Here is a 24,126-nt window from a genome sequence, read left to right as displayed (position 1 = left end):
AACTTGATCAGAATCTAGACCAGGATCTGGATCAGGATCTGGATCAGGATCAGAAGCTGGATCAGAATCTAGACCAGGATCTGGATCAACTCAACGACACCTTTTGAGTTTGGATTCATTCGAACTCTTCAAAACCCATAACATTTCAATAATCCATTCGAGATAAAATAAAATATCACGAGGACACATTTGATGATTGGTTAAATCTCAGACATTGGCGGACGTTTAAAACATGGCGTCTTCATTTGCAATCATTGATGAAAGTTCAATTTTTTAAGGATCCAGATGATGATTGCGTTCTCTGGTTCCGCTCTACTAGAAATCTATAATTATTTAAAGTGACATTCCTTATGAATTAAAAACATTTTTTTCCATAGTTACCCGGGTTGACCAAAAATTCTTGTCATACCATTTCCATATATGAGAAACTTCTTGTCATACAACTCCATACATTTCGATGCGTTCAGAAAATTGTATGAAATCGCAAGATAAACTTTTTTCCATATATAGAAATCTGTATGACTAGAAGTTTCTCAGATGAACATGAAAATCGGTTAATGCCTACAAACATGGGTGAAAGCTAAAAAAAATGTTCTGGAGCGAACTCACATAGGGATCTAGCCAACAAGAAGTTACAGAATTTTTTGTGTCCGAATAGGAAATACTCCCATGTTAGCTACCAGTGAGCGAGCAAGAGAGACCCTGAAAACACAATAACATACACTAGAAACCTGAAAACAAAAAAAAACATCAGACAGCATCTAAAAACATCAAAAAATCTCAAGAGCACGCAAAAGCGCAACCAATTTAATAAGACATTTACGAAATATCGATTTCGACGAGTTGTCGCCTCAAAAAAATTCACATGACTTGAAAACAATACAGAAATTTTCAAACAAACATTAGCCAATGATTTTTTTTTGTAAGCCATGATATAAACAAAATATTACAATTGAACAATTTAATCAGACGTTACCATGGCCAATCAAAATTGACCACAGCTGATCAAGGAGAGATGGCGAAAACCGATGTCTTTAATACATAAATGGTCTTTTACAACCCGGGTACTCGCTAAAAATTTGTTTAGAAGGAGCTATGGCCTTTTCATTTTTTCAGCCACTTATAATGACAAGCCACTTACAATGACAGAATAAAAGTCATATAAAAAGACTATTGCTTCGACGGAAAAGCCTGTGCCTTTCATAGATCCTCTGCGAAATCGCAGAAACTTCAATTATAATGATTATTAGTTCAAGTGAGATATCATATTCGAAACTTCTCAGTCTTTATTCGGACTCTCAAAATCATCGAAACAAAGTTCCATAATGGTTTTCACGGATTTATCATTTCAATATAAGTAAAAACAACGATTATACATTTGTTGATTCTTTTGAAATATCTTCTGAAAAGAATCAGAAGAAAACATCAGAGGTCGCATCATTCTGGGCTACTTGTTCATCAACGGTCAACGGAAAAATGATTTTAAGCTTTTTCTAGTTTTGTTTGTTTTGGTTTTGACTGTTTCATAGGATGCCGAGTAGAAACTTAGACTGGAAACTTTTAGGCAAGGCAAGTTCAGGTTTAAGAAATATACGTTACGTCGAAATGAGTATACAAAGTAATGTATCAGAAGTCTTTAAATTGAATGCTAACATATACTAACTTTGAGGGGGAGCGAGCGCCAAAAAAACGCGATTTTTTTGTCAAAATTTTTCAAAAAGTGCCCAAAAACGGCTTTTTTGACTGTTTTTTCAAAAATTTGCCTGCAGCGCTGAAAATTTTTCCAAAATAGGGGCAAAACAGTGCTTTGGGAGAGCTCGAAAAGTCAATTTGGTCAACCTAAAAAAAAATCGTCAAAATTTTGGAAAATTTTTTGAAACTCCGCAATCCCCCCCCTCCCCCCTCGAGAAAATCCTAGATCCGCCCCTGACTGTGATGATTATTATTGCTGCAAATTAGCCGACTATTTTAGCTACAAAAATTATAAACAACACTAGCTTTAACTTAATAGATTATGGTAGGAGCAGATTGCTTTCGCGACATGGGCTTAACCTCATTAAGTTTTGAATATCTTGCTTGATTTCGCTGGAAAAATAAGAGCCACGTAGAAAAGGAAAACGTTTGATGCTGTTGATAATCATAATCATTTTTTTTCTTCATTCAACATAAAAACATGCCAAATTGCAAAATAAATTTGTAATTAACCAAAGTAAATTTGATATCCTTGAATAAAACTTCTGCATCTGGCCTTCTATAGTTTTGAGTTATTTTTTATCTACGATTTTAAAAAATTAAAATTAAAATGTTTAGAGAATTATTCGCTGCCTCCGTGTGTTTGAGTCTTAATAGTCTGGAAGTTTGGTCTTTTCTCTGGGTTCAAGTGGAAGCACTGAGGCATAATGCTACTCCAAGGACTCCGGCACTCTCCGGGGGGAGAAAGTCTCTCCCCTTCCTGGAACACATTCGTGAACACTTCTCTCGGGTCCATTCCCTCGTAAGGCTCCTTACCGTACGAGAACACTTCGTAGATCACGACTCCAAAACTCCACACGTCCGATTTGCTGGTGAATATCTGTTGAGCGTAGGCTTCGGGAGCCGTCCACTTAATCGGGAACCTTATTCCTAAAAATGTCGTTGATCTAAGCTTTCTTTCAAATTGCTTAAATCAACTGAATTTCTTTGTCAATTAAACCGTAAGCAAAAATACTAATATCAGATTGAAGCCCTGAATGTTCCGACTGCGCTTTTTAAGGTCTAACAGAGCAGTAAAAGCATGAAAAAATTAAATGTAATAAAATAAAACGAAATTTTTGTTTAAATTGAAGATTTTTTGTGAAAACCATCCCCTCACACGCCATATAGAGTACAAATTGATAGATTTCGCTCAGTGACGTGCGCAATAACTTTTAATTTGTCTAGGGGGGATTGGTTTTTTTTCCTGAGCTCTCCGATAATACTATAAGGACCCTGTTTTATCAAAAAAAATTCTGCGCTGCAGGCAAACAACAAAAATTCGCGGTTTTTTGGCGCGCGCTCTCCTCTCAAAAATAGTTATATTGGCGCCAAGGGCGCTTTTAGAAAATTTTGAGATTTGTCAGCTAAAATTGGATGTCGTAAAGTTATAGGAAAGGGGGGAGGGGAGCCTTTGGGAAAATTTGGCAACCAGAATTGAGGGGTGATCATCCCCGTCCCCCCTCGGTACGCTATTGATTTAACTCCTAGTAGAAATCTTATTATATAGCAAACAAGACTGCTCGTATCAGGGCAAAGCCCTGAATGTTTCGACTGCTTTTTAAGGTCTATGGAGCAGAAATAACATGAAAAAATAAATGTAATAAAATTAAAACGAATCCCCCGCACGCCATAAAAAAAACAAAGTGATAAATTTCGCTCCTAACACTAAATCAATTATGGCAAATAAGCTTCCTTCAACCAATTTGGAACAATTTCTGAGACGGATTAAATCTTCACTTACGCGTTAATAGCGCGAAGCATATTGCGCGTTAATTGCCCCAAATTAGCCAAAATGGCAACGTTTAAACCCCCATAAATTTACAAAAAATCATCACAGATGAAATATCTTCTAGTTTAAGCTGACGACAGCAATACCGTTTGAATGATATAAAAAATTCCGTCAAAAATGGCTATTTAAAGATCCGAAATTTGTCTAGAGAATAACAACAACCCCGAGCAAAATTATGATGTTATTTTTGTTACAAAGGTCGGAACAATAAGAAGTGATACGCCCATATCTGCAGTTTTCAAGTCTTTCCTCATTGTTTTTATCAAAAAAAAACATAATAAATAAATAAGAACAGAAACCTGTTGTTCCTTGATTAATTACAACAAAAAGAAATATTCTTCTCTTCAAAATTGAACTTTAATTGGGTTGAATGTAAATTGTTGAGAACAATTTTGTACTTAACTCCAATTAAATGCAATTTGTGGTTTTTATTGTTCCAATTTTTTAAACGAAAAGGTTTTTGTGGTTTTTTCTTCAGACAAATTTTCTTTTTCTAACTTGTCAATTTTGACAAAAGTTTTTATATCATTCAAAAGGTATTGTTGTCCTGAGCTTAAATTTGAAAAATTATTTTACCTGTGATCATTTTTCGTAAAGTTATGGAGGTTTAGATATTGCCATTTTGGCCAATATGTGGAACCTGATCTAGACTACATTTTATGATTGGATAATTTAGATATTTTACCAATGTAAAGTATTTAATATTAACCAATCATGATCCATCTAACTAACAACCCACTTATTTGTAAGTGCTGAAGTTACTTGTAATTTCAGCACCAGAGAGATTTGAATTTAACTTAGAAATTAGTTGGACTCTCCCGAGCACTTCAGCAGCCGCAATAAACCAGTATACCCTAGATCTATTGAGCCTAGCAGAGACTAGTTAAACAACCTGAGACTAGATAGTATAAGAGTAAGATTAGGATCGGTATTAGACTAAGAAGTTGCACGAATCTATCCGGCCGAAAATAAGATAGCGTGACGAGCAGACGGTGTACCCTATCCGAAATTACTCTATGAGTTAACCAACTCGGTCCTAACTCATCTGGTGCGACCATAAGTCTCGAACAAGACCTTAATAGCTTAGAATTAACCAAAATAGATTAGAAATTAGACAAAAACATTTAAAAAATGTTATACGACAATAATTTAATCGAAATGTCTCTACGACTCAATAGATCAGAGCCAATATTCCGAACCATAACAGAACTACCCGGAATTGGAAGAAGACCTCGAACCAGAGACGACATAAGACAAAGTAGAAACTTGCCATATAGCTATATGATAGTTCGGCAAAAGCCAGAACAAACTTTTATATTTAGAATACTACTGGCAATGAATTTAGATTTTCATTTGCAAACATAAAACCTTGAAGTTAATCTTCAAAATCATTTCAGGCGCTAAACAAAATTATTAATATACAATAACGATTGATAAAAAGATCTAAGATCGTTTTCCTAAAACTCTGCAGTAATATACAAAATATGTTTGAAAAATATTTATTGAAAAATAAAAAATAAAAATTAGTAGCATGACAATAAATGGTTAGTAATCATAAATCATCCTGTTGTTCCAGCTCCATCACCTAAAACATAACAGCAATCATAAACCCACTAATATCATCAAAACACTAATTCTTTCCTTTACACACATTTAAAATTTTATTAAAACTTAAATTCACTTAATTTTAAAACCAGATCATCAAGGCTTATCCTTGGATCTTAAATCATTTTCTACTTAATTAAATTTCAAATTTGATCATCAAGGCTTATCCTTGGATCAAACAGAACAACTTTGTTCTCCCCCACCCACTTAATTAGTGTCTAACGACCTCAAACGTCGATTCACCACCCAACCCTTTCTAAAGACCTAAGACTAATAGAAATTTTTAAACAAAACTAATCATTCAAATTAGGATAAACAGTGAAGAACTTCGGTTATTCATCCTTCACTTGACCCCCCCTCTTACCAGACCCAGGATAAATCTTAGACTTAGTAAGTTTAAAATAGTATCTAACGAACTACTCGCGTTCTAATTATACCTGAACCTTGTGGATCGATTTACTATTCTCCAACCCTTGAACACAATCACTACCCCTAAGTAAGATTAAGTAAGTTAACACCTTAACTTATACTAGCCACGAGAAAGTAAAAAATCATTCTTCGGAATCGATATACTTTTCTCTCCAACCCTGAAAAAACAGACCCAGGTTAAGCTAACCAAAAAATCGTAAGAACTAACAGTTTAAGAAAATAGAAACCATTTAACAACCTTTTGCATCCGTCATCCTAAACCTTATGTCATTTAAAAACCTAGGAAATAAACAAACAATCGTTTTACACAATTGTGAAATAGATAACAAAAAGTACGACCTTGTAATCACACCTCATACACAAACAGTTGGATACATTCGAACAAAACGACAAACACTAAAAAGAAAAATAATAACGAAACAAAGACAAATAAAACGAAAAAGATTTTCAAAAAATCGAAACGCATTTTCAGAATCAGAAACCAACAGTTTAGACGAACTTTACAAACTAAAAGAATCAATAGATAAAAATTGCTCACTTCACGATCAATTATATTTTTCTGACTCAGAAACAACTTCAAATTCATCAAAAAGAGGAAAAAGAAGAATAAAAAAGCAGTATAAACACAAACCAGTACATTTATACAATTGGAATCAACCAATTCGACACATTAATAATTACATATTAACAGTCATCGAACGAAAAAATGAGCTCAACGCACACCCCAGGTGAAGAAAGTCCAGATGATGATGAAATCTTTCCTTTTATAGTAGATGCAACCACTGATAGAGGACAGCATATATTTTGCAAAAATTTACTATTAAATTTATTTGAACCCGGAATCAGTCCATGTAAAACAGAGTTCCCAGATGTAAAAATCAAAAGACAAATCATAGACCACTACTTAAAAGATATATGCAACATAACACAACAGTATGGAATCTACTCCATAGAATTCACCTCACCAAACCATAATAATAGAAAATATACAATTCAAACAGACGATCTTGATTTAGAATTTTCAAAAGTTTTTTCAGAATATATAAAAAGCATCCAATATCATAACTCACAAAGAGCAAACTCCATATTCACCAATGAAGTTTTCGCAATAATATATAGTTATATTTCGATATTAGAAAACGAAATCCCAATAACAAATGTCTCACCGACAGAAACATCTAAACATTTGAAAGTACGACATGAAATCACACTACTCTCTAGTTATTTAAACATCATTAAAGAAAATTTCACGAAAGACGACGTTTCACAACATACAAAACACGATCTACAAAAAATTTTGGCATGGTTCATAATAGATTATTTCACACACAATATTGATTTAATTGCACAAGCAAGAAAAAATTTTAGACCCCAAAACTCGAACGATGATACCGCTATCACAGAACAATCAGATTATTTTTGGGACCCCGAATGGTCTCATCCCGCATTTATAAGCTTCCCACAATCAATCTCAAGTCAAGCAATAAGTACGATATCTTACATAAGAGATTATGTAAAAGTAATACCATTAACCATTGATGCAACACCATTAAACTATAATACATTTTTGCCCGATACACAAAATAATAGTTTAAACTCTACAGTCATACACAATGAAAACCTCAATGGAACTAGGAATCTTACTCAACAAGATATCCAGACACCATCACACTTCATAAATGAAGAAATTGTACACACAACAACTACACAACAAAGTATTTCACCAATACGCCCAAATTTAACAACACCAAGAAATACAAATCCTTCACAAACACAGGTAACCTTACAATCAACCGTTAAACCTTCGGTTGCTCCTAAATATTCACATATGGATTACCAAACATACAGACCCATGACAATACCATCAAAAACAATAAAAACATTCACTAGAAACAACTTTGCAGACCATAATTATAATTATACACATCCATCAAAAACATATAACCAACCACAAAGAAATTTTAACCAATATACAAGATCTCGAAATTGGGATAACCCAATGACCCAACCTAATTCAATAAATTTCCAAACAAATCCTCCACAGGATCACAGTGAAAATTACCCATTTTTTCAACAAAATAAAAATAAAAAACAGACATCTTATCAAATGGATTATTTATCCTCAGATGATGATTTCTTACAACCAGATATATTTGCACCAAACACTCAAGAATATCGTAGACAAGGAATACAGAGAACACGTACAAATCATAGAAATTTTTCTCCACAACCAATAGATGCACAACATCAACAACCAATTCAACAACAAAATCTAATTAATACACAATCTTTTCAACCAATTCAACAACAAAATCCAATGACTGCACACTCGTATCAAGCATCACAAATGCAAAATGAAATACCACTCCCATATTATCTCCAACAACATGAAATAACAAGAAACCAACTTTCAAATTTTTCTCAAATGCCAAATGCAGCAGAATCATTACAAATGACAATGAATCCATACCTTATGGGTGGATCATCAATAACATCAAACAAACCTTTAATGGTTTTCACAGGAACAGACCCTGAATACTCTGTAGAAGATTATTTAAATGCAGTAACAGCAAACCTGATTTTAAATATTGGACCTGAACCAATTAATACGCCACTACATCAAAACTGGATACATCGACGCACAGCGTTAATACAAACAACCTTAGATGGCGCAGCCCAAAAATGGTTTTCAGTACTACCTCTAGAAATAAAATCAAACTGGAAAAGGTTTACACAAGAATTTTCAAAAATGTTTGACTCCGAAAGAAACAAACAACAACAAAGAGTTTTATGTAATGAAATTCGCAGATTACCAAACGAAACCATCAAGCAAATAGCAGTACAAATCGAAACACTAGTTCGAAAAGCATATTCATTAAATACACACGATTATAAAAACACAAAAATGACAGAAATCTTAATGATGACCTTAACACCACAATTAAGGAAAATAGCAATAAAAAAGAGAGCATCCCATCCTTCTTCAATTCGAGAACCCGATTTAGATTTTCGAAAACTAGTAGACAAATTAGAACAAGCAGAAATCACGATGAAACTAGAAGAAACGGAAAATCTGAAATTACAATACGTTAACAGAATTGAAACGACTCCCACTAATATTAATAATATACAGGAATCAGAGACAGACCTCGTTGAAAAAATCACTGAAATACTCAATATTTACGAAAAGAACCCAAACTTTAAAGGCAAACCATCTTTCAAAAAATGGTGTAATTATTGCCGACGATACGGACATAGTATTTCCGAATGTAGACAAAAACAGCAAGACAATCAAAATAAACCTCAAAAATATAAAGAACCAAATAAATCATTCTATCAATACATGAAAAAAGATCAAAATCTACCGAACAAAACAGTCCACAGCAACAACAGTTCAGGAAAACCACTCCCGAACAATACAAACTATACAAGAAATCAATCACCATATAACTCAAGTTATAGAGGAAGATCACCAGAACGAAGAAACACGTATAATTCATCACAAAATCACTACAATAGACCAAATAGTCGAAATAACTACTCCAGATCAAATTCAAATACACAACGATTTGTTTCTAGATCTAATTCCCAATCAAGAAATAACTACTATCCAAACAACCAATCACGAAATTCATCATACAATAGGAATAGAAACTACTCCTATAATCGAAATAGAAGTTATTCAAACAACCGAAACCAGAATTACCCGAACAATCAATCAAGGAATAACTCATATAATAGATCGAACTATAACAGACCAAACAATAATTACCAAAACAGATCGCGAAATAATTCACAAAACCGACACTCAAGTTATAATAATCGTTATAGAAATTATTCCCAATCACCACACCGGAATAATAATAACTATAATAATTCTAATAATCGCCACAGAAGTAGTACACCTAAACATCAAAGACAAATCAATCAAGTACAATCTAATCCAGAAACAACATCAGACCCTCCAGGTATTGATGACACAGTAACTGATACGTTACAACTCAATCAAATAAACTGTACATCATCAGATTCAGAAAGTGATACAGAAAACACTCTTTCTATCAATATGATAAAAGTCGAAAATGACTATGAATCTGTCATATATGAACAACCTTTTTCATCACACATATATGAAAATCAATCAGAATTTCTTCAAAATTATTACACTACACCCATAAATTCCACACCAACGACGCAAGAAACAAATGAGATTAACACTACAAATCAAACCAATAAAAATACCAAAACAAAATGCTTGAATACAAACCACATTTATCAAAATATACAAAAAGAACAACCCAAAGAAAAAATTTGGACAATACCATTTCTCTTAGAAAGCCCAAGAAATAAAGAATTTCAACCACCAGACCTTGAAATAGATTTTTTAATTGATTCAGGAGCAGAATCAAACATAATAAACATCCCCACATGGAATGAAATAAAAACTTTACACCCAAAACTAACACCTCTTGAAACCTCCAGTAAGTTAGCAACAGCACAAGGATCAACATTGATAAACTACGGAAAAATCCAATTATTTCTCCTCCCCACCAGAACAATGGAACAAAGCAAAATTTTAAATAAGCCATTTAAACAAATATTCCATATCACTGACATTAAATATAATATCATTGGAATACCATTTATTTCGAAGTATATACCAACAATTAACATACTAAATAGTAAAATATTAATCAAAGATAAATATACAAAAACAAAAGAAACATCCTTAACATTTTTTCAAAGATTAAATAAACAACCACCATTCTTTTCAAAATTCTACCCGATATTTAACCAACGAAGAAAACACCTAAAACCACTATCAGGAAATATCTATAATTTTTCAATCAAACAAGTTCACCAATATGATAAAGAACAAAACAAACAAAAATTTTATATGTCAGAATTTGAATTCAAACCTATTCACAAATTTTTCAAAATCACAATCTCATCCATAAAATATTTGAAAAATTCGAATTCCGATATCATTTCCTTACATGTCTATAACAACACACCTTACCAAGTAACATTACCTTTAGGACTTTTAGGATATTGTGAAACCAACGCTACAATATCACCAATACACGAAAAAGCCTATCGCGTAAATAATATACTCCAATTACTAGATATTTGCCAATCTACAATTCTTAATGAAGAATTATCTATAAATAATATAATAAGTAACGAAAACAGAAATACGGATTATTTCACAAAAACTCCATATTTCAAACCTACATTCAACATAAGTAACTACACAGAGGACCAACAAAAATTTTTAACAATGTTTAATTTCCAACATTCACAAATAACACAAGACGAATTCGAAAAGTTAGCCAAACAGCTAATTGAATATTCATCAGTCTATGCAACATCAAAATTCGATGTTGGAAAAATCAGTTCATCACTACATCTCCCGTTAAAACCAGACGCAGTTTTCAAAAAACAGAGAGCAAGTAAAGTACCAATTCACTTACATGATAAAGTAAACAGATTACTCGACATTTTAGAACAATACAACATTATATCACCAGTAAACAAAGAAGAACAACCAAAAGGCAACACATTTATCAACCCTGTTATCATTCTAGCTAAAGGAGAATCATTAAAAATCGTTCTCGATGCTAGATACCTCAATTCACTTATAGATGAATCAAAATGTAATTGGCCCATTGAACCAATACAAGTTATTTTAACAAAAATAAACGGCAAATACTTTACAACCGCCGATATGAATAGTGCATACAATCAAATGCCACTAGATGAACAATCACGACGTTTAACACAATTTGTTATCGGAAACCAACAATATGAATTCAACCGCTTATTCTATGGAATATCCATAGGACCAGCAGCATTTTCAGCTTTTATGAGCAAAATTTTTAGACCACTAATACTCAAGAAAAACGCAATCACCTATTTAGACGATGTTTTTATGCAATCACAAACAAAAGACGAGATGTTCAATGTTTTAGAAAAATATCACCAAATACTTCAGAACGAAAATCTGAAGGCCGCCCCCGATAAATCACACTTCTTTTTGACAAGAGTTAAATTCTTAGGACATAATATAGAAAGAAAAACAATCACTCCATTGAAATCACGCATTGACGCTATTCAAAAACTTCAACCACCAACAAATAAAAAGAAAATCCAAGAATTTCTTGGAATGTTAAACTTTTTAAGTAAATATGTTTATAAAATGCAATTATATCTACGACCATTTTATAACATCCTTAGACAACAAAATAATTTTGAATGGAACACAGAACATCAAACACGATTTGAAGAAATAAAGAAACTTTTAACTGAACAAATTTCAAACACAATTCCAGATTCAAATCAACCATTTTATGCAATGTGCGATGCTTCGAACTTTGGCATCGGTGCAGCACTATTACAATCACATAATGGTACAAATAAAATGAACCTCATATCAGCAAATTCTCGATTATTCACTCAAGCAGAGCTACGACTCTCAACTCTAATGAGAGAATGTACAGCCATAATATATACACTGACAGAATATGAATTTCTGATACTTGGATCAAAACATCCAACAGTTCTATTCACAGACCATAAACCAATCATCTTTCTCTTTACACAAAAATCTAACCCAAACCACCGAGTTTACAGATTTCAACTAATTCTAATGAAATTTCCAAACTTACATATAGTTTGGACTGCAGGAAAAAATCTTGCATTACCAGACACCTTAAGTCGAAATACGCCACCTGAATTACTTACACGTAAAACCACAGTTGAAATACCCAAAAATATAAAATTCTACCTTGCAGAAAACGAAACATCACCCCGATTGGAATGCAAATATGCAGTAAAAACTGATATTGAACAATCACAAATAAATAGTTTACAACATTTCCCACTTTATTTAGATTGTCAAAATAATCATTATGAAGTTGATTTACTTGGAACATCAACTTTCAAACCAATCCCATATTCTCAATGGATAAAAAATAATACCCAACAAAAACGAACAAAACAACACCCGCCTAAAAAAGACCATTTTCCACTAATTGAAAAAGAAGATTTAACTGATAAAATAAATTTATCAGGACCACAAACAAATGATTCAAAATACACAATAAATCAAGTTTTTGACCTTCACGACCCACTTGACACAATACCCTTATCTAAATTAGAAATCGAAAACATTTTTCTCCCCCCAACAGAAACAATTACAATTTCAACACTGAAACAATATCAAAACCTTGACCCAGTAATTCGACAACTGAAATCATGGCACAAATATAAAACTAAACCTATCAAAGCAGATTCAACCATTCTAGGAAACAAAACACTCCTCCGATACTTTCGCAAATTTAACAACACAACAATTAACGAAAACACAGACCTTCTAGAATACAAATTAAATGAATCTACAGTTCCCTGTCTCCCTTTAAGTATGATTCTTATAGCTTTTAATATTTCACATACGCAAAATATTAAAGGACATTCTGGATCAGAAAAAACATATTCAAACTTTATACAAAATTTTTACTTCCCAAATGCACCAATTTGGATAAAAGTACTATGCAATGATTGTATAGTATGTCAACTAAATAAACCTTACCCAAATCAAAAACAAATAGCACAAAAACAAGATTTTAAAGGACAAAGCTTGTACTTTAACCATCGTATCTCATTTGATACCAAAGGACCAATTTCACCCTCATCCGAAGGAAACTCCTACATTATGGTAATTGTTGACGCATTTACACATTATGTAGCAATTAACCCAGTACCACATTGTAACGCTTATTACGCTTACACAACACTCTATGAACACTGGATAGCAAAATTCGGACTACCAGAAATTTTAGTCACAGACAACGGTACAGAATTCATAAATAATGAAATTATCACACTATGTCATTTATACAACATTAAACACAAACCACGTACATCTCATGCACCTTGGACAAACGGCTTAGTCGAAGGTATGAACCGTTCATTACAAGAATATCTTAGATGTATCATCAACGGAAATGATACAAAATATACCGAATGGTCAGCAGATGTAAAATTATTTCCCTTAGCGTATAATTCACAAATTACGACAACTTTAGGAATGTCACCATACGAAATGGTTTTTAACCAAAAGCCACGCAAACCAATAATGTTTACAGCAAATTCTCATAAAAACGCACAAGGTTATTGTCAACCAAATAAAGATTCAATTTGTTATAACCTACCTTTACATACACACGATGAAGATCATTTTCATCACCCACAAATTCTTAAACTAGCCTCCGGTACACACACCGAATGGATTCTAAATAGAGATAAAAAACACAATGAAATTTATCAAAAAATAACAAAAAAGTTATTACAAAGACAAAACATTAATGAACAAATCAATTCACGTTTTACACCAGCCTCCGAATTAAAAATTGGAACATTTGTTTTAATACCTAATTTTAATACTCAAAAAGGAATTTCTAAAAAATTACAACCCCTTCGAAAAGGACCATACCAAATAATTGCAAGACCCACTGATGTCACATATAAAATTACCGACTCAAACAAAAAAGAAATCGTTCAACATCGAAACAACCTATTACCTTATTACCCAAAAGAATACGCACTCCGCGAATTAACTCAATTATATTCTTTCACAGGATTAAAAATCATTCAAAATGAACCACATCTGAAAAACACAGAACAAAATGATAACCCCACCGAAAATCAAAACACAAAACCAACCGCCACCAAAAACAATACACAAAACCATAAAGAATCCCCAAAACAAAGAAAAAATAGAAAAATGACCGAACAAATAATACCCCAAGAACAAATCGACAAATCAGAAAATAGAAAAACAACAAGACTCCGAAATCAACCACGTAAAAACTATAAAATATTCATCCCCCAATCTAAAATTTTAAAGAAAGTAGAATTTCAAAAGTAATTTTAACATTATACTTCACAATCTTGAAACCTCTGAAACATTTTTCATTTACATTTTTCAAAATAACATGCTGACAAGTACGCAATAATTCTAGTTCAAAATAGACCAATAGGATTCATCCAATCCGTCACTTTCTCTAACTCAAACTAAGACCAATTAGACGAATCATATAGAACTCCAGGCACATCTATAACTATAACTTTACGACCTCCAGGTCAAAAATAAGCAAACCACTCCAACTTGACAACTAAAATAAATATCACCATAATACCGTACCCCTCCCTTATCTAATAACCCATAGATCAACAATATTTCCCCAACTCAGACCACGAATACCCCCAAAACAAATTTGTTAACTTAGCCTAAAGCAACAAAATGAACATTTTAATTAGCCTAAAGTATAAAAATCTCACCATACCCCGGATCATTTGACAAACAAAAATAAAGAAAAAGACGACCTCCCAATCACCATGAAAATTGCCCCCAACAATTTTTTACAAAACTCAACCCACTTGTCAAAAAACTAATAAATAATCCGACCACACTTGAAAATCGCCTCAAACAGCAAAAAATATTCGACCAAGAGATCATTTCTTAAATGCTCTTCTCTCAATCAGTTACTCAAATACTCATAAATCTTAAACATTTTTTTACAATACTTGAAACCTTTATAATATTTCTTTTTGATATACTTGAATCTTTTCTAATAATCCTAATCATTTTTTGTAACATTTTTTTAATTTTCTACACTCTACTCGAACTATTCCTCCAACTTTCCAAAACCCTTGATTATATCCACAGGTACGATTCATATAACTTGTCTAAATGATACGAACAATTTTCAGTAGAACTGATATTTTTTTATTGTTTGTAATTTTCATAACATTTTTATCATCCCTCATTTTGACAATATGCAAATGTATAAAGAAAGCAATCATCACATTTGCCCTAGCAACAATTTTTCTAATTATTTTTTTGGAAGAATATTATAATAAACATAAACCTTCCCACTAAAGTAACAATTCAAAAATCCATCAAAAATTGCTACCCAACAGTCACAGAATCAGTCTTCACCGACATCATCCCAAGATAACCCAACACCACCTTCAACTACTCAAAATCCTCAAACATCTACACGAATTTCTTTTCAAGACAATCCATACACTTTTGAAGAACGACATGCTCGTTTATCAGAACCACTAGAACCAGTTCAACGACAAGCACCTCTAAGCGAACCAACATATAACCTATACCCAACACTACCACAAGAACTAAGTAGAATAAGAAATCCTAGTCAAAACCAAAATACAGTCGAAATAAATAGACAAATTATACATCCTCGACGAAACAGAAATTTTCAAACTCCCCGAGTTCATTTTGATATACCTCAATCCCCATCACAAAACACTCCAGAAAACCCCATTGGTATATTCCCAGAAACCCCTACGCTTCTTTCACAACGTAGCACCTCAAGCCTACCATCAGATTACTTAGGTTCAACACCAACATCTGAACAAATACGTGAAAATCCCTTTAACCCCCCAAACCAAGCATCACGACTACCATATTGGACAACACATTCATTTACACAAGGTGAATTAAATTTAGTCAATGACCCAATAGATATTTCTACGGATACAACAACATCCTCATCACTACCAGAAACATTATCACTACCATCAACACCATCAATAAGCCAGATTTCACCACCACCTTTTAACTTAAATTTTCCAAATAATCTCGACGCCAGATATCGAGAACAATCATCAATAAATATTCCTTTAAGACTAGATTGGAATACATTTACAGCACCTCCACCATTATTTGGACAACATCAAGAAAGTAACCGCCTTCATAACTGGGCACTTAATAGATTACAATATCGCCAAGATATTCACAACGATATCCGTGATCACAATATTCAAATACTCCAACAAAACAGTTTACAATTAAAGTTTGAAATCACAGTTAAGTTAAACAATATCACCCAACATCCCTACCCATTAAACCCACCTAACATAACAGCTCAATCACTACCACCACCGTTTATAACTACTGAAGTAATATACAAATACGACAGATATACCAAAAACACAATTGGCTACATTACATTTTATAATCCATACTCAGGATTATCATACACATGTATATTCTAAAATTATTAATTTTTCTCCAACTCCTTTTTCTAGTAATCTCAAATCAAAACATAAACCCTTCCCCTCGTACAGGACTACAAGATTTATTGGTAACACATTACGATTGTGAAGAAAATGAACAAAAAACACTACACAAATATGCAATAAATCAAGTATCACAATGTGAAACAGAACCACAAGCTATAGAAACCACAAATGTAATAGCAACACTGTATTCAAAAGCCCGAGCAACAACAGTTACAGGTTATAAATTCACAGCAACATTTTCCGAAAAGAAAGTACATTGTTCACAAGTCTCGAACGGAAACAAAAACCGACTTGACCATGAATCATTCTATCAGAGTAATATAGAACGTCTTTTACATCTCAATCCCGACGATTGTAAAAATGAATTACTTAGACTAAACATCACACAAAATAAAAACTCCGAAAGAAAGTTAGTTAACTTTCAAGTTTTTTCAGACTCTGTACATCAATCACAACTTGAAAGACACCAAGGACATATAAAACTAGACGACAAATACCCGTATAACGGCGCACACGGACGATTAACCTATGACCTACACGATAAACATTGGATACCACACATTGGTATAAATAACCCATCAAACTGCAAAGCAGACACAAAAAATAAAGGATACCAAGAAATAATGTTTTTCGATTGGAAAATACAACTCGAAAAAATACAACTAACACGAGATTTATCAGATAATACAATGATCTATCAAGGAATCCGATTACCTTGTAAAAATGATCAAGGTTATTGCGACCCTACAACGAGAACACAAGCAACAATTGTTTGGTTCCCCGAAGATACATGTACAACATTTCAAGTAGCAAAAATACACGCTCGTATGATGAAATTTCACGAAAAATATTTTATACAATCAATTCCATATGAACAAGTCCATCCATCACGAAAACTAAGTTCTAATTTTAGAAACATACACAATATAGAAAATAAATTGACACGTTTTCAAATATATCAAGAAACAGAACTTGCATGTAAATACAGGAATCCACTTCACAGAACACAATACTCTGAAATATTAGTTGAATACGAAAAAGGATTCGACATGACCACTGGAAAAGTAAAAATCGACCCATATGCCACAGGTCATCCTCCAAACGAAGGAACATCCTATATACCAGTTAATTTTGAAAAAAGCAACGGACAACCTGGTGGACATCTAAAACCCCATGACACCAGAAGCACACGCTTACAAGAATTATCACTAATGAATACTACATATTTCGGTAATATCCACTATGATATTCATTTAGATATGAAACTAGATTATACAATTAGCCGAATTTTTCAAGAAATGTCACTCTCCGAATTAGAAACACTACACCAACTATGCGAATTAGAACGAACACAAATATTACAATCACTTGCACTAGCAGTATTAAAAATACCCTATGCAGGATACTTATTATCTGGAAATAGATCAAATTTTTTAGACTATGAAGGAAACATCTTATGGTTTTATACTTGTACTAAAAAAGTATCACCACTATACGTTTTTGAAGATAAACGATGTTATAAAAGAATCCCTATCTTTTATAAGAATAAAGTACATTTCGTGGATACACTTTCACGAAGAACCTATTTCTGGGATACCGCAGTCCCATGTGGATCAGAAAACAGCCACAATGTAGTACAACTAAACCCTGATGAAAATAAATATTATCTTCTCACTCCATATCCCACATTAATGCAATCACTCAAAAAATTTTCACCAGAAAGCATTCGCGCTATTGCTCGAAACCCAAATATAGACTTACAATCAATAGGAATCTATTCAAAATCAGATATTCAACATCACATTAGAACACAACAATTCCAAGAATTATTTACACAAATGGACACTATACAAAGACAATCAATAGACCAAAATTTACGCAAACTTGCAGAAACCGCAGGATTTGCCGATATCTACACGCAAGACTATAGCGGATATTTTAAAGACATTAAAGATTATATATATCTAAACGGTGAAAAATACCGTCCCCAAGATATATCACCAATTAACATTTTTAGCTTTGTTACACTCAGCTAAAAATTTTGGTCTCAAAAATGAGATCCTCGATTTTCTAGGATGGCCCTACTACATCTTAGAAAAATTGACTATTTTATACGCAATGTTCAACTTTATTGGATTTCTTTTCTCACTTTTAAAAGGAATCTACAACACATGTGCTATACACACACAAGTCAATAGACAGGCAAGTGTAGCACGCATACTATTTGCAGGATTTTTTGGAATATTTTCTACATCTATAAACAAAATTCTTTTAGACGCACAAATAAAAGAATATAACACAAAAATAGCAACACGACAAAATACATACGACGAAGAACATAACAATGTAGACATAACGCCAACGGCACCACAATTACCACCCCTACCAAATAACCATCCACTATCCCTAGTCCCACGAAATTTTCGAAATTTAGCCATCACACATAATCCAAATTTTCGACTCACCACATCACAAAGTCCCATTCAACATATAATGACACACCAGTCACAAGATGATAATACTTATGAACAAATTATTGAACAACCCCATACCACCGCTTTTCAGTCTCAAAATAATCATTTTTTTAGCCCACGATGAGCCGCCAACTTGGATCACTACACCGATCAAATTCCCACCCAACCAATCTTACCTCTCCAATCCCAATAATACCACTTTTTGCTTTTCCGCCACCCGATTTTCCACCTAGTAATGTAACATCAGGCATGAATTCCGACACTAATTCACACATCTCAGTTTTATATTCCATCTCACAACTCAATAACCCGAATATTGAAACCCCCGATGAATTTGCCGACTCAGAACCATCCCCATCCAATAATTTTCATAACTCTTCTAATTTTTCTCAACCCCCTTTTCAACCCATATTATCCAATAACCCTGACCCCATTACTCCCACACCCTCTTATGCTTCCCAAGTTACCCCAACCTACTCCTCATACCATTCTGACCAATCATCTCAATCTCCAGACACCCCCCGAATCTCCCCAGAGCTAGATAATTTTATTACCCTTCAACAACAACCCTACCACCTTAATACCCCAACCATAAACCAAATCTCCTCCACAATAAATTCATCCAACCCCCCTACCCCTACACCCTCTTCAAATTATACTGAATCATTAGCACCATCATCCACATCAACTGAATCTTCACTCAACACTAATAGAGCTTACCGCACTTTTAAAAGAAAGTTCCCCAACCATCCTTTCCCAGCAAAACCAGGAACAGCCCGTGAATACATCAACCACCCCAAGCATACTAACACAAAAGAATTTTTAGCCATCACCTTACCCTCATTCCCACAATACACCTTAAACACCCCCCACGACACTAACGAAACACGCAACTTTGTAGATGAATACGTTTTAATGCCCACTCTCTCTTGGACCTCATATTATCATTTTACTAACCCTCTTTGCTTACCTTTATCTAACACTCACATCGATATAGAGCGAAATACGGACATGCTATATCAACTCACTACACCACTAACCGCTAGACAATTTACTTACGTTGGATATAAAAAATCACTAAAAACACACACTGCACCTAGAGCTAACGAATATACACTCGAATACTATGATCACAACATCATCAGAGCTAACCAAGATCAATTCTTAGACGACGATCGCTTCGCTAACCCACAAATCACCGAGAAATTTTTCATCAAGACACCATATATATTTACACTAAACATCTTCGACCGAAAGTTTGATCACATTATTTCAGAAGCACTAACAGACACACAAGCATACGAAAGTTTTAAAGAACGCTTCCAAATATTTTCACTAACCTTTCATTTCCTTGCACCACACGAAAGAGATTTACACTGCTCACACGATATTATGTTGCGCACTAAACAAACCCACACATATAGTTATTATCGCTTCATCCAAAATCACTTTGACCTACACACACCCTCTAGACAACCACACCATCGCTTTCAATTCATTAATTCCAAATACACTTCACCATTTTTCCTAAATTTCACATATTGCATTAAAGATACTAACCACCTTCATGGTATTCTTCGCAATTATGATCCCATAACCCAAATGTACATCTTCTGTCCCATCACCAAGACCTTCAACGCCGAAGAATCCCGACCCTTCCTTATCCCGCACGAGTTTGTATAACCTATAGAAATCCCAATTTTAGAATTCATCAACAACACTAAATTCAATCACAAATTATATAATCTAATCCAAAACACACCTTATGAGTTTGCAGTTGGCACTGAAGAACTAACCACTATCAAGGCACTTCAATTGCTTTGGCCACTGCTTCAGACTAAAAATATCATCCGCATCTTAGCTAAACTACTAACAAATTCCGATCTCATCCACGACATCTTCCCCCACGGTTTTTTCCCCGACGACTAACAGGTAAGTATGAATTAAATGAATATTACTAACTAATTAAAATATTAAAAACTCACCATTCTTTATCCATGTTTTCTTTAGATTTTTAGCTTTCATCCGACGATCACCTACAAAAACCACAAAAAAACAAATAAAGATCGCAAATTTCATCAAACAGATTTCAACAATTCTATTAATCTCTTACACTTATAAATTTATAAATTTAATAACAATGCAGTAAATTCATTTCTAAAATTTTCCCCACAAGCAGTAAATCTAATTATGATGAAAATTTGTAACTTAAAATTCCCCCATAACTAGCAGTAAATTTCCAAATTCTATGCAGTAAATCAATAAGAAGCAAATGCAGTACTAACCTTTTGATATTCTCATTCATTCGCACAGAAATTCTATCCACACTCGCACAGCTCGCCCACGAAGAATTGTTTAAAATAATGAATTTCAGTTTCAAGTTTTCACACTCAACAACTCTAACATATAATAACATGTTTCAAACTTTCCTTTAACCCGGTTGGAAAGGAATCACATACTAAACAAAACTAACCAACGCAGCTTACTAAATACCACAAATCATAGAATAACAGCATGACTAAGAAAAGGAAACCAACGGTACCCAAACCGGATTAACCCAGTTTAAAACTGGATAATTTATTCTTTTGAAGACTATTATAAAGTCTAAGAAAGAAATAATAAAACACAAAAAAGTCGAAAGACAAACCCATACCACGAACAATTTGATTTTTGGAAAAAGGACATAACCAACAAGACATAAGAAAAACCACAACAAACCCAACATAAAACGTTGTCACATAACAGGACCCCTCACAAAAACCGCATGAAATCATACTCCCACTCCTGGCCTAACCCACCAGGAAGGACGTCCTGAGCATGCTCTATAGCCGGCCTAACCCACCGCGCTACATCCACGCTTTGTGACCACACCTCTATTTTTAATAAGAGCTACTCAAGTGTGAGTAACTCTTCAAAATAACCGAACTAAAACAAAAAGCTTTTGTGAAAACAACTAACTAAAATCATAATTAAAAAATATTAAACTAATAAATGTTTTATAAAATGTAAATTACATTATGCAATACATAGATCAGAATACAACACCAAGGACGAACATCTAAAGACAAAACGACCCCACTACACTCGAGAGAGAATGACCAACCACAATCGATATGCCACTCACAATCACAACTCAAAGGATTTAGAGTACGACTTGACTTCGCAGAAAAGGACTTCATTGAACTAGACCAATGACCACCTCGATGTTCAAGTATACGTACAGATCCGAGTAACCAGGCATCCCCTCCACGCACAATCTCCACGCCATTCCCAAATTAGATCAGACACAAAAGAAGTTCTCCACGCAGAACAGAAAAACCTGACATAGCAAACCATTCTGAAATCAGATTTGAGTTTGTTGCAAAGACTTAGTCGTTGTCACTAGAAGACACAACGTCTTATGTCTCTAACTCCAGCTTCCTGGAACTTCTTTAACAAAGAGGAAACAGAAGAAATATGATGTTCGCCAAACACCAACGTCCATCATCCATCCTTCGAATTGCAGAAGAACTATTCTAAAAAACTCTGTAAAACCCGGATGGGTGGAACCTGATCTAGACTACATTTTATGATTGGATAATTTAGATATTTTACCAATGTAAAGTATTTAATATTAACCAATCATGATCCATCTAACTAACAACCCACTTATTTGTAAGTGCTGAAGTTACTTGTAATTTCAGCACCAGAGAGATTTGAATTTAACTTAGAAATTAGTTGGACTCTCCCGAGCACTTCAGCAGCCGCAATAAACCAGTATACCCTAGATCTATTGAGCCTAGCAGAGACTAGTTAAACAACCTGAGACTAGATAGTATAAGAGTAAGATTAGGATCGGTATTAGACTAAGAAGTTGCACGAATCTATCCGGCCGAAAATAAGATAGCGTGACGAGCAGACGGTGTACCCTATCCGAAATTACTCTATGAGTTAACCAACTCGGTCCTAACTCATATGGGACAATTAACGCGCGAAATGTTTTGCGCTTTTAACGCGTAAGCGTAGGTTTAATCCCTCATAGAAATCGTTCTAAATTGGTTGAACGAAGCTTATTAGCCATAAATGGTTTGCTACTAAGAACAAAACTTCTCGCTTTGTACTTTAAATGGCGTGTGAGGGGGGATGATTTTCAAAAAAAAATCTCGATAAGAAAAAAGTTTTATTTTATTACATTTATAGTTTTCATGATTAAAATACGAATGCCAAACTTGATCACGATTTATTTTCGACTTAGTTATAGCGATACCTTTTTTTGCGCGAACTCATATTCGGTTATAACGAAACTGAATCAAGGTAATCATCTTTAGTCCGCTAATTTAGATATCAGAAATTATCTTTCCGTTCAGTTTAACACGGTCCGTTCAGTCTTTTTTTTGGTCGGTTAGTTTGCCCAAAAACCCCGACTTTGCCAACATTGTGCACTTAAGTGTAAAAACTACGAACGAACGGCTGACCTTTTTTGATGTCTTCTTTGGTACCCATGCCATAGTCTGATATCTTGCACGTGTCATCTTCCGAGATCAACAGATTGGCGCACCTCAAGTTCCGATGTATGACCCCATCTCCCTCTAGACAGGCCATACCTGCTGCCACGCCCGTCATGTACTTCATATCCACAGTACTCGCTTAGACACAGGAAGTACCGTTCCAGTATTTACCACTGTTTTTAAGGTCTCATTATATATGCTTTGACGAAGCTTTGCTATAAAAAGCCTTTTTTGACTTGACCCTAATTACAAATTCGTATATGTTACCTAAAAGCCTTAGAAAGCTCTTCTGCAGTTCGCAGAAAACCAAAAAAAAAATTGTTGGGTTATGTGAGTTTTAAATTGAGCTCCATTAACATTCTTTCCGCCCAAGCCATTTTTTTTCATGGAATCGCCCATCAATTCCGACCTTCTTTTCCCATAACTTTCACGAAAAACTCTCTCCGGCTACTGCAAACCACTTCTTTAACCTGGTAAACCCACTAACAAGTACTTA

General features: G+C 33.9%; 1 protein-coding gene across 1 annotated transcript; it reads right to left on the bottom strand.

Annotated features, from left to right (window-relative positions):
* Positions 1–2,314: 2,314 nt before the first annotated feature.
* On the bottom strand, positions 2,315–23,754 carry LOC134840716 (megakaryocyte-associated tyrosine-protein kinase-like). Its single transcript, XM_063856719.1, has 2 exons — positions 23,598–23,754; positions 2,315–2,622 (listed from the first exon to the last, which is right to left on the bottom strand). The coding sequence occupies exons 1-2, from the start codon at positions 23,752–23,754 to the stop codon at positions 2,315–2,317; spliced, it is 465 nt and encodes a 154-aa protein (XP_063712789.1).
* Between the last annotated feature and the right edge of the window lie 372 nt (positions 23,755–24,126).

The sequence above is a fragment of the Symsagittifera roscoffensis genome, chromosome 1 (genome assembly GCF_963678635.1).
Source record: "Symsagittifera roscoffensis chromosome 1, txSymRosc1.1, whole genome shotgun sequence".
Lineage (NCBI taxonomy): Eukaryota > Metazoa > Xenacoelomorpha > Acoela > Convolutidae > Symsagittifera > Symsagittifera roscoffensis.
The sequence above is the reverse complement of the archived record's forward strand: the minus strand, read 5'-3'. Positions and strand labels throughout refer to the sequence as shown.